Here is an 11,881-nt window from a genome sequence, read left to right on the forward strand (position 1 = left end):
AGTTTGTATAGGACAATTAGTCAGGTAAGGTGTTACAGACAGTATTGGTTATTCTGCAAACATGGCTATGCAAAATAATTTTATATTGTAACGTTTACGTCTATACATTTCGTGGGGAGGGGAAATTATTATGCAACTGCTGCAAGTGTGTACTGGAAAAACAACATGGCTTTGAATATCTAAAATAATGTTGTGGTGTGTTCGGTGCATATCTGTGGCTCAGCAGCGTGTCTGGCAAGGAGGGTGAGAGATTTAGTGCTAAACAGTCCTGAGGTTTACAGGGCAGGAGGAGTGGGTAGGGGGGAACGGAACGGGTCCCTTCATGTGCGGGGTGAAATTGAGAATGAGGGAAGGTCTTCTCCTGTGTCTCTCTGGGGAAGATAGTATGGCAGGAAAAGTGCACTCCCCTTAGTGCAAGCGTGCAGGAGCAGAAGGAAAGGAAGGTCTCCCTCTATGCCTGTTGCTTACAGATGCAAGAGCGAGAGCCTTCTTAGGCCCCAAGCAGGCTGCATTGGGATGCAAATAAGGCAGAGCGCGTGCTCCTCTCTGGGGGGAGGGATTGTTTATGGAACCTCCGCCGGGAGCCACGCGCCAGGCGTACGAAGCTGCCAAGCGAATTCCCCATTGGGTGGGAGGAGGCTCGGGAGCAGTGCGGGGGCGGGTGGGGAAGAGGGGGGGGGGGGCTGTTGTGTGTGTGGCGCGCGGTGCGTCGCGTGCTGCTCCCGGGGGCTCGCGAGCGGCGGCAGCAGCAGCGCGTGTTGATAAGGGGCAGCGCTGGGAGGAAACTGCTGCAGAGGCGCACTGACAGCGCGCAAGGGAGCACGGCTGGAAAGAAGGGGAGGGGGCAGGCTACGGAAGCAGCGGCCGCCGGGGTTGGGACTGAGCGAGGCAGCCGCGGCTCCACGCGCTGGGCACGCTCCCACTGTTTGCAATTAAAGGGGAGGGGGAAATATTTGGCAGGGTTTTTTTTACCCCCCAAAACCTGTTTTTGCAAGTCCCCCCCCTTGCAAACTTTCTCCCACTTGCAGCCCCGCCCCGGTCACCTGCCTCCGGAGGCTGAGGCAGGGTAGATGCCCCGAGATGAACGGCGGGCCAGTAGCAGCTGCCATGCACCAGCCATCCCCGCCTTGCACAAGTTTTCCCTTGCACGGATGCGGCGCCGGCTCCTTGGGGATGAAGTTCCAGCCGATGCCAGGTGCAGCAGCCTCCTGCTCGGTGCAGCCGCCGCCGGGGGCCGCTAAGAGCCCGGCGCAGAACCGCAGCGGCCCCTCCGCGACGCGCTGCAAAGGCTCCAAGCGGCGCTCCGGCTCGCCCGAGCTCCTGCGCTGCAAGAGGCGCCTGGCTTTCCCGGGGCTGGCTGGGCAACCCCCGCACCCGGCGGGGGGAGCCGCAGCGGTGGCCCGGCGCAACGAGCGCGAGAGGAACCGGGTGAAGCTGGTCAACCAGGGCTTCCAGACCTTGCGCCAGCACGTGCCCAACGGCGCCGCCAGCAAGAAGATGAGCAAGGTGGAGACGCTGCGCTCGGCTGTGGAGTACATCCGAGCCCTGCAGCAGCTGCTGGACGAACACGATGCCGTCAGCGCCGCCTTCCACGACGGCCTCCTGCCCCCCGCGCGGGCAGCCCCCGGCGGCTGCTCCTACTCCTCCGCGTCGCCCTCTTTCGCCTCCTCCTCCTCCTCCTCCGGCGGCCGGGAGGGCAGCTCCGTGCCGGGATCCCCGCACTCGGCCTATTCCTCGGACGAGAGCGGCTACGAGGGGGCGCTGAGCCCCGAGGAGCGGGAGCTGCTGGATTTCACCAGCTGGATCGGGAGCTACTGACCGCCGCGTGCCCTCCCCGCAGGTAAAGCGGCCGGCGTGTGACCTTCCGTGCAACCTCCCCCCCCCCCCCCATCCTTCCCCGTGCGTGCAGTAGGGGCAGTGACGCTGCAAACAGCTTGTGGCTGCCGCGCTCGCGTGCCCGAGTCGGTTGCACTGGCCCCGGGAGCTGTGGGGTTGCATGCCCCCCTCCTCCTCCCCCAAAACCAGTTTAATCGCAAACGTGAATGGACTTGGCCTTTAAGCCAGCTCGTAAATACGCAGCCGGGGGGAAACGTGTGGGTCAAGTTGAAGCACATGCTGCCCGTGAGTTCGGTTGCAAGAAACTTTTCCCCAAACTTTTAGGTCCCCGGTGAGTCCCAAGTGGAAATAGCTGCAACCTATAGGTTGTGAAGATGGGGGGGGGGGGGAAGTGAAGTAGAGAATAAAAACGTTCAGATTTGGGTGGCAAGCATCCAAAATAAACGAGGAACCGGAATTTATAGCAGTCGCTTTCTGAGGGAAGGGTGGAGTGGAAAGGTTACATTGGCCATGTGGGGCAAGTTCTACTTGTACTTGATAAAGGCACTAAATCACTGGCACATGGCTTTGGAAGAGATGTAAACTACACGGACATTAACGAGAGTAGAAACCGGGCCAGCGAGGAAGCTGTGCATCTCTCCCAGGAGTGGGGCAGAGGCTTGCTAGTCACATGCTGCAGTGCTAATGGCTTTTTCTCTTTTTCTTTGTAGCAGCCTTGAAAGCAGAGATGTGCAGGACCTCAGTACCTCATTGTCCTTGATGCCTAGTATGATGCAGAAGAGTAAAATGGACTCTTTTTTTACATGTGTTCTACCTTCAAGGAGCCCTATTACCAAGGTCTTTAGGGACTGGGCTTACCTATCTACCTATCAGGGTTCTTACTCCGAACAAAAGACTATGGCTCTTGATTTTTTTTTTTTTTTGTGAAAGTGCAATTATGTAAATAGGTTATAGGGACCAGTATCTTTAACTGCTGTTGTACAGGAGTTTATGGTACCCTCCAAGGCTTTAATTGCCAATGAAATGATTTGGTATACTCATGTTTCAAGGGATAGGTTGAAATCTACCAGGCTTCCAATTTTTACCATACACGTGCTTTTTTTTTTTTTTTTTTGTATTTGGGAGGGGATGAAAAATTAACACTTGATGCTTCCTTTTTTCTGAAGGGGGAGGGAATTTTTGTAATGTCAAAGATTCTATTTTATGTGTAACTTGAACTGCCTATGGGAACACTATCAATATGAAGACTTATTTTTGTACAAGAAACTTTAGAAAAGGGGACAGGGAGGAGGAATTATTTTAGTAAATCCTATCCTCTTGTTCCTTAACACTGCCAGCTAGAATGTTTTGAGAACTTACACAGTTTAGATAATATTTTTTTCCAACACTTTACTAAGGACTGTAAAAATGTATGTTTTGTCTTAAATGTGGTGTCCAAAGTCTTGTCAGGTGTGAAGGTTCACTTATCTGAAAACTGAAGTTTAATGTTTTGAAGGCATTTTATATGCACTCGCAAGGGTTTCTTAAGTGTGTACATAAGCAGTTTTTAAAGAGTATTTTATGTAAATTGACTTTATAAATAAAATCTATTTATAAATGGCTTCTGTAGTTTCAAGATGCACATTTCAACCATGTCTACTTCCCATTTTGCCTGAGGGAGGGCTGTAGACATGGTGAAAACAGTTAATCATGAGGACACTTGTATAGTAGCAAATAATTATATATGGGGCAGTATTGTGCATGCAGAAGGGAAATGAGGGTAAAACAAGCAGCTTCTCCATTCATTTGCCCACACTGACCAGTCCTTATGCCCAGCTGAGTGCAACAAAGTTCACAGTCTCATTCACAGTCCTTATGCCCAGCTGAGTGCAACAAAGTTGTGTATCGCTAGGAGAACTAGTCACCCAAAAAATGAAGAAGAAAGAGTTACTCACCTTGTGCAGTAACGGTTGTTCTTCGAGATGTGTCCCCGTGGGTGCTCCACTCTGCGTGGGTGCTCCACTCTGGGTGCTGGTGCGTCCTCGCGCCGGCGACCGGAGACTTTTCTAGCTGTTTCTGCCGCGGCGCGCAGGCGCCGTGGCGCCCTCTAGTGTTGTTCGACTGAAGGGCGCCTGCGCGCGCGCGGCTCCTCCGTTCCTTCTCTACCCACCAGAGCATCAGGCTCCAAGCAGGGGAAGGAGGGAGGGTAGTGGAGCACCCACGGGGACACATCTCGAAGAACAACCGTTACTGCACAAGGTGAGTAACTCTTTCTTCTCCTTCGAGTGGTCCCCGTGGGTGCTCCACTCTGGGTGACTACACAGCAGTTGTCGGCTCGCGGAGGTGGGTTTGGAGCCGTGTGGTAGTAACTGTAGACAGCACTGCTTGCCCAACCGCCATAGAAGATGCTATCGAGGTGGAGAGAGCATAGTGTTGTGCAAAGGAATGGTCGGATGACCAGGTAGCGGCGTTGCAAATGTCTTGTAATGGTACATTATGGAGAAAAGCGGTCGTGGCAGCCACTGCTCTAGTGGAATGAGCTGTGATAAGTCCAGGTAAATCTTTGTTATATAAAGTATAAGAGGTCTTGATGCAGGATGTAATCCATTTAGAGATTCTTTGAGATGAGACTGCTTGTCCCTTAGATCTGTCCGCGTATGAGATGAAGAGTCTAGGCGATGCCCGCCATGGTCTCGTGCGATCTATGTAAAACGCCAAAGCTCGGCGGACGTCGAGAGTGTGCCACACGGCGTGGGACGGTTCAGTGTGTGGTTTAGGAAAAAATGCAGGTAAGTGTATGGGTTCATTCACGTGGAAGGGAGAGAGTACTTTGGGTAGGAACTTAGGGTGGGGTCTAAGTACCACCCTGTCCTGTAAAAACACGGTATATGGGGGGTCAGCCATCAGAGCTGCAAGCTCACTCACCCTCCTACTGGAGGTGATGGCGACTAGGAAAGCCACCTTCATCGACAAATGAGGGAATGAGCAGGTTGCTATCGGCTCGAACGGGGGTTTTGTGAGGCTTTTGAGGACATGGTTGAGGTCCCAAATGGGGACTGGCGGACGAACCGGAGGAAAGGTGTTCTGCAGGCCTTTGAAGAAGCGCTTGGTTATTGGGTCAGCGAGGAAAGAAGAGCTTGGAGGGTGATGGTGGAAAGCTGCTATGGCTGCGGCATGGACCTTAATAGTACTAAGTGCTAGACCGGAATGTTTCAGAGAGAGTAAGTAGTCCAATAAGTCATGTATTGGAGCAAGGTGTGGTGGGTCTGCATGAGTCTGAGCGTACCATAGGGAAAAGCGCGTCCACTTGTAGCGGTAGGTCTTCCTAGTAGAGCGTCTGCGACTATTAATTAATATGTGTCTTACTTGTTCTGAGCAGGCAGTTTCGGCATCATGGAGCCATGAAGGAGCCAAGCGTGGAGCTTCAGTCTGGTGATGTCCGGGTGAAGGGTTTGACCGTGATCTTGTGAGAGGAGGTCGCAGCGTGGAGGGAAGGGATACGGTTCTGCTATCATCATTTTGAGGAGGTAAGGATACCATGTTCGTCTGGGCCAAGCAGGTGCCACCAAAATCACGCGTGCCTGACTCAATCTGATCTTGTCTAGGACTCTGTGCAGAAGTGGGAGGGGAGGAAAGGCGTAGAGGAGGGAGGCGTTCCATGCGATGGAAAGGGCGTCTCCGAGGGAATTCCTGCCCAGGGCTCCCCTGGAGCAGTAGAGGTGGCACTTGCGATTGTACTTTGTAGCGAAAAGGTCCACTTCTGGATGGCCCCAAAGACGGAAGATCGGTGTGAGGGCGCGTTTGTCGATCTCCCACTCGTGCTGGTCCATGAATGTGCGACTTAAGGTGTCTGCTGTGACATTGAGTATTCCGGGAAGGTATACTGCAGAGGGGGTGACCCCATGGGATAGGCACCAGGTCCAAAATTTGGTGGCTTCCGAGCATAGAGAAGGGGAGCGAGCGCCACCCTGACGGTTGATGTAATACATGCATGTGGTATTGTCCGTCATAATGGTGATGGTCTTGTGAGCTATGTGCTGAGTGAAATGCTGGCATGCGTATCTGACTGCCCGTAGCTCGAGAATGTTGATGTGGAGTGCTTGCTCTACGAATGACCATTTGCCTTGGGCTGTGATGGTTCCCAGATGAGCCCCCCATCCCATGAGTGATGCGTCTGTTATGAGTGTTAGAGTAGACGCTGGACGTTGAAAGGGGACACCGTGTAGCATGTTTCGAGGGGTTGTCCACCAGAGCATGGAATTGACAACGCGAGGTGGGATCGCAACATGCTTGCTCATTTGGTCTCTGAAAGGTTTGTATACCGTAGCGAGCCAGGACTGAAGGGGCCTCATGTGGAGTCTGGCGAGATTGACGACGTAAGTCGTAGAGGCCATGTGCCCTAGGATTTTGAGGCAATGGCGGATCGTGACAGTAGGCGCCGCCTGTGTTGCTCTGACAAGGTCGCATATCGTTGCGAACCTGTGATCGGGAAGAGTGGCCCTTGCTGTGATTGTATCGAGGAGGGCGCCTATGAATTCCAGTTTCTGTGTGGGACGCAAAGTGGATTTTGCGTAATTTATGTGGAACCCGAGACTGAGTAGGAGGTCTATTGTGGTGTCTGTCATGGCCTTTGCTTCTTGGAAAGACGCAGCTTTTATGAGGCAATCGTCCAGGTATGGAAATATTATGATGCCTTGGCGTCGGAGAAAGGCCATTACGACTGATAGGGTCTTGGAGAATACCCTGGGAGCCGTAGAAAGGCCAAACGGGAGTACTCTGTATTGGTAATGTTGGGTACCCACTATAAATCGTAGGAAGCGTCTGTGAGCAGGATGAATTGTAATATGGAAGTACGCGTCTTGAAGGTCGAGAGCCGAAAGCCAATCGTGTTGGTCGAGAGAGGGAATGATAGTTGAAAGGGTAACCATCTTGAAACGGTGGTACGCGATGTATTTGTTGAGGCGCCTGAGATCTAAAATGGGACGCCAGCCTCCTGTCTTCTTCTGGGTTAGGAAGTACGTCGAGTAGAATCCCCGGCCGCGGAATTGTGTTGGTACGTGTTCTACTGCGCCCAGTTGAATGAGGCGTGAGACTTCCTGTAGGAGTGCGGTTTCGTGAGAGGGGTCCCTGAAAGAGGGAAGGGTAGGAGGGTGGTTGGGCGGGGTAGAGGTAAAGGGGATGACGTAGCCAGACTGGACTAGATTCAAAACCCACTTGTCCGAGGTAATGAGGGACCATTGGTGGAAAAAGGCTCGGAGGGGGTAGTGAAATTGTAGGGTAGCTATCGGGAGGGTCGACGGATTGGCCTCCTGGCTCTCGACCAGGCCTTCAAACCTGCTGCTTGCCAGCCGGGGGATGAGGTGTGGCATGTTGCTGTTGACGCTGAGGTCTACGGCGAAGTGGTCTTTGTTTACGGAAATCGTATTTGGGCTGTTGACGGAATGGTTCCCTGGGCCGTTGGTAAGGCTGATATCTATTCCTTCTAAAAGGAGGAGTGTACATTCCTAGAGTTCTAAGGGTTGTACGGGAGTCCTTCATAGAATGTAGCACCTCATCAGTCTTGGATGCAAATAAATTGGTGCGATCAAAGGGTAAATCCTCGACCTTTTGTTGAAGGTCCCTAGGGACACCAGAAGGTTGTAGCCATGACATTCGGCGTAGGACTATTGCGGAGGCTGTAATTCGAGCCGCAGTGTCTGCCACGTCCATGGCTGACTGTAAAGCTGTGCGTGAAATGGCCAGGCCCTCCTGCATAATGCTACGGAGGGTTGGGCGTTTATGCTCCGGGAGATGTTGAAGAAGGTCCTGGAGCTTCGCGTAATTGGCATTATCATAGTCTGCCAGCATAGCGGTATAATTGGCCGCTCTAAGGAGTAGTGTGGAAGAAGAATAGACCTTTCGGCCCATAATGTCCACCTTTTTGTGATCCCTGTCTTGTGGGGTTGATCTTAAATTAGGCTGTTTACCCTTGTGTCGGACCGAATCTACTACCAGGGAGTTAGGGGGTGGATGGGTGAACAGAAAGTCCATATCCTTGGGAGCGATAAAATATTTGCGGTCTACTCTCTTGTTTGTTGGTGTAATGGACGCTGGCGTTTGCCAAATGTTGTTGGCTGGGTCCATAATAGCCTCATCCATCGGGATGGCGATTCTGGTAGCTGTTGGGGGTTGAAGTGAGCGGAGAAGTCGATATTGTTTGACCTGGACCTCCTGAAGATCTTTTTCTTGAGCTAGTGCAACTCGTTTAAAGAGCTCTTGAAACTTTTTAGTGTCATCTCCCGACGGTGGGGCATCAGTGGTGACCGCTTCGTCTGGGGAGGAAGAGGAGTTATGCATCGGAGATCTGGTCTCGCCGTCAGAAAGTGAATCATGGCCATCTGAAGGAGCAGGAGAGTTTGGCTCTGTAGCTGATGTGGTAGCAGGAGGAGAGGCTGGAGGTGGCCTAGAGACTGTAGATGAGGGTCGGTGGTGAGACCTCTTTGGGTGTGGACTCCACGGTTGCCATTGTGTGGCGTATGGTGGTGGTGGATATGGATATTGGTGTGGATACCATTGGTGCGGGGGGGGAGGGTATGCGTACTGAACCGCAGGCATTTGCCAGGATGGAAGTCTTTGAGACGGGCTGGAATGTTGTGACGAGAATCTGCTTCTAGGTTCGGTTCCGATGCCACTAGCTGAAGAATGGTGTGATCTGGTAGAATGGATGGAGGAAGTCGGGGATGGCGGTGCCGACGAGGTGTGACTCCGCACCGGGGATCGGTACCGACTTCGGCTGTGAGAGGGTGCCGAGCGGTGCGGTTTCGGCGGTGATGTCGGTGCCGACGCACCTCTCTGCACCGAGGTTTTAGTGGATAGGCTTTCGGTGCGGGCTTTCTTCGGTGCAGGGCCCGGTGCCGTTAGGTGTTGTTTCGGTACCGAGCGCTCCATAGACGGTGCCGTCGGAGCCGATGACGGCTTAGGTGCCGAGGCGGCCGGTGCCGTTGCCTTTTGATTCGGCTCAGAATGAGCTCTCTTATGCGGTGCCTGCGTCTTAGACCGCGGCGTACCGGAGGTTCCCGGCATGTCCACAGTGCTCACCGGCGATCCTGAGGACATAGCTGAGGCCGGAGGGAGAGCAGATTTTGGTGTCGCCGAGGAAGAATGGGTAGGAGGCTGATCTTTCTCCATACCCTTAGCTTGCTGAGGCGAGTCGTCTGAGGAGGGACGGAGCGACTTCTCGTATAAGAGAGTCGTGAGTCTGTTGGCTCTGTCACGTCGCGCTCTGGCTGTTAGCTTAGAGCAGTGCTGGCACTTCTGCGTCTGGTGTGCCTCCCCCAGACACTTAATGCACGCAGAGTGTCCGTCGGACGCCGGCATGGCGTCCCGACATGATTCGCAGCGCTTAAAGCCCGGCGAGCCGGGCATGAAGGGCTGGGGAACAAGCGGCGAACCGCAACGGGGGAAAAACTTTTTTTTTTTTTTTTTTTTTTTTTTTTTTTAGTTTAACTGGTTAGGGGGGGTCTAAGAACTTGGATAATGAGGAAAGAGGGGGGTAAAAACGATAATTTTTAACTGTTTTCCTCTGACAGATTTGGCAGAGAGAGAGCTCCGTCTGCTGCCGAGGACGGTAGAGAAGGAACAGAGGAGCCGCGCGCGCGCAGGCGCCCTTCAGTCGAACAACACTAGAGGGCGCCACGGCGCCTGCGCGCCGCGGCAGAAACAGCTAGAAAAGTCTCCGGTCGCCGGCGCGAGGACGCACCAGCACCCAGAGTGGAGCACCCACGCAGAGTGGAGCACCCACGGGGACCACTCGAAGGAGAAGGTGAGATTATGAAGGGGCCATGCTCCTCCCACGTATGGAGTGATGCAATGGGTGTTCTCCCTGGGAGGCTTCCCTCTTCCCAAGGTGTAGTGGTGCAACTATCCCCAGTCTTCATTGTGGTGTTTGGCCTAAAGGCACAACACAGCTCTGAGTAACTACTGGAGACTATGGTTGTTTGAGGTCTGGCTTTGTAACTCAGGTTAGATTCTGATATCCTTACTCAGGATGAAATCAGTGTAACTGCTCAAGATGGGTGGAAGTATCCAAATCTGGCACAATGTTTACTGAAGTTATGTAAAAAGATAAATGTAGAATATTAAGTAAATGCTTATTCAGAGACAATAAACACTATTATTTAAGAATTTCAGATGAGCAAGTATTTCAGGTTCCTACAACTTTATTTAAGACTATATACTTCGGGGTTTATGCTGAAGGCATGTTTCAATGAAAATGCCCTCCAACTATTGGGGAAGAATACTGTGAATCAGCAATGGCCAAATAAGAAACAGAGAATATGAATGGAAAAACAAAGGCCCTTATTTTCTAACTATGGTGGTAGCTAATTTAATTCAGTGAACTGTAGCAAAGTGGCATAGGATATGCTGAATGAACTCAGAACAAACTACTGAAATTCAAACAAACTTTCCAAAAGCCATGTATATAGCTCCTCCTTACTCCATTGGAGTAAGTAGTGCATATATCTTGTGAATCAAGGAAAAAAAGCAATGGGAGGATACAATTGTACCTCTTCCCTATTTGATTTCAAAGCTCTAACTCGGATTCTTTATATCATACAGCACATCATCCAAGGGTACTGATCCTCAGTCCTAATAGATAAAAGCCCACTGAGGTTAAGGGTTAGACTTTCAGAAGTCCAGGGTACCCCCCGCTCTTTTAGAAGTCAAGAACCAAGGGTACTTCAGCTGCTTTTATAAACCAAACCGGCCTTAATGTAAAAGCATTTTAGTGTCTTAGGAGTCTACATCCTATGCAAATATAATGGTACTTACATCCCTAAATCACTTTTGATTTTTTCCCCTGAAACTTTTCAGCACCATACAGCACAACAGTGGTAGAACTGTGTGTACAGTTCTGGTTGGCACTCCCAGTCCTATAACTAGGCCTAGGGGTTGTGAATCAGGTTTGGGACAGTGGTTTTACAAATTCCATCCCTTTTCCTCCCTTTCATTTAAAAAAAATAACTATTTCTACCTCTTCTAGTTATCTCAGACAGGTGAGCCAAATATAAACTGATGCAAGGATGTCTGCAAACAGCCTGAAACAGTTGCTCCAAGATAGGTTTTTAGGTATCGCAGACACCCTGCTCTCCTCATATTAAATGGGAGGTGAGTCCTAGCTAGATCCTTGTCAGGAGACCCATCATGAAAAAGACTGAGAACAACTGAGGTCTAGATAACTATAACTGTCTAAAGAAGCAAAATAATCCAAAGCCATTAATGTGTTTGATACCATATTTGAATTGTTAATTTAGTATTAAGTCATTTATTTGCTTCTAAAACACTAGATTGTCTAGATATCACTGCAGCTGTATTAAAGTGATCTCAACTGAAACAATAGTTATATTTTCTACAAGTTGGACCTCGCCGGTTCAGCACTGTCGGGACCAGACTGGTCCCGGATGAGGGATTTTGCCAACTTGCAGGATGGTGGTATCACTGCTGGCCCCATCCCCTGCTCTGCTGCATCACAGGGCTTCTCGCCTCCCTTCCTGCAACCAAGCTGAGCTATGTGCCAGGCTCCTGGCCCCTCTTGGGCAGTCCAGGTGCATCACAGTGGGCTCCTGTTCCCCCGCAGTACACCAGGACTCTGATCCTGGAACATCCACAGTCCTCTTGGGCCATGGATGTTGCCAGACCAGAGAGTCCCAGTTTATGGAGGTGCAACCTGTAACTGTAAATGATGAGGTGCTAAAAATCATGAAATATTTAAGTCTTCTATAGCTGTTCAATAGCCTGAATTATGAACTGAACCTATGGTCAATCTCCCATGTAACTTTATACCAATTTTCTGGTAAGGTCTGACTGAACATTCTCAATCATCCTGTGTAATTTTCCAGATGATCCAACAGAATCATCTTGAAGATAATATTGAACAAAGATGTGAGCCAGAAATAGAAGTGAGAAAAATCCCTCTATGTTTGGCTACTATAAATAAACTCCAAATAAAGCTTCTTGAACTAAGTAGTTCTAAGTCTTTCTACTGACGAGGAAAAATATATATTGATACTGGTTTACAGAAAGTTTT

The 11,881-nt window shown here is 50.9% G+C and overlaps 1 protein-coding gene and 1 long non-coding RNA gene across 3 annotated transcripts; both read left to right on the plus strand.

The window, feature by feature from the left end:
• The first annotated feature begins 1,017 nt into the window (after nt 1-1,017).
• ASCL2 (achaete-scute family bHLH transcription factor 2) lies at nt 1,018-3,436 on the plus strand. 2 transcript variants are annotated; one of them, XM_075928148.1, is made up of 2 exons: nt 1,018-1,840; nt 2,547-3,436. In XM_075928148.1, exon 1 carries the CDS (start codon nt 1,081-1,083, stop codon nt 1,816-1,818), a length of 738 nt encoding a protein of 245 aa, XP_075784263.1. In that variant the 5' UTR covers nt 1,018-1,080; the 3' UTR covers nt 1,819-1,840; nt 2,547-3,436. The 2 variants fall into 2 exon arrangements, with proteins under 2 accessions (XP_075784263.1, XP_075784264.1); XM_075928149.1 differs by having other exon boundaries at nt 2,550-3,436.
• Nucleotides 3,437-4,495: 1,059 nt separating this feature from the next.
• On the plus strand, nt 4,496-9,572 carry LOC142829244 (uncharacterized). The gene is made up of 3 exons (XR_012903671.1): nt 4,496-4,604; nt 5,195-5,342; nt 9,384-9,572. It is a non-coding gene; the product is annotated as an uncharacterized LOC142829244 (long non-coding RNA).
• The last annotated feature ends 2,309 nt before the right edge of the window (nt 9,573-11,881 follow it).

Source organism: Pelodiscus sinensis, chromosome 4 (genome assembly GCF_049634645.1).
Source record: "Pelodiscus sinensis isolate JC-2024 chromosome 4, ASM4963464v1, whole genome shotgun sequence".
NCBI classification, from domain to species: domain Eukaryota; kingdom Metazoa; phylum Chordata; order Testudines; family Trionychidae; genus Pelodiscus; species Pelodiscus sinensis.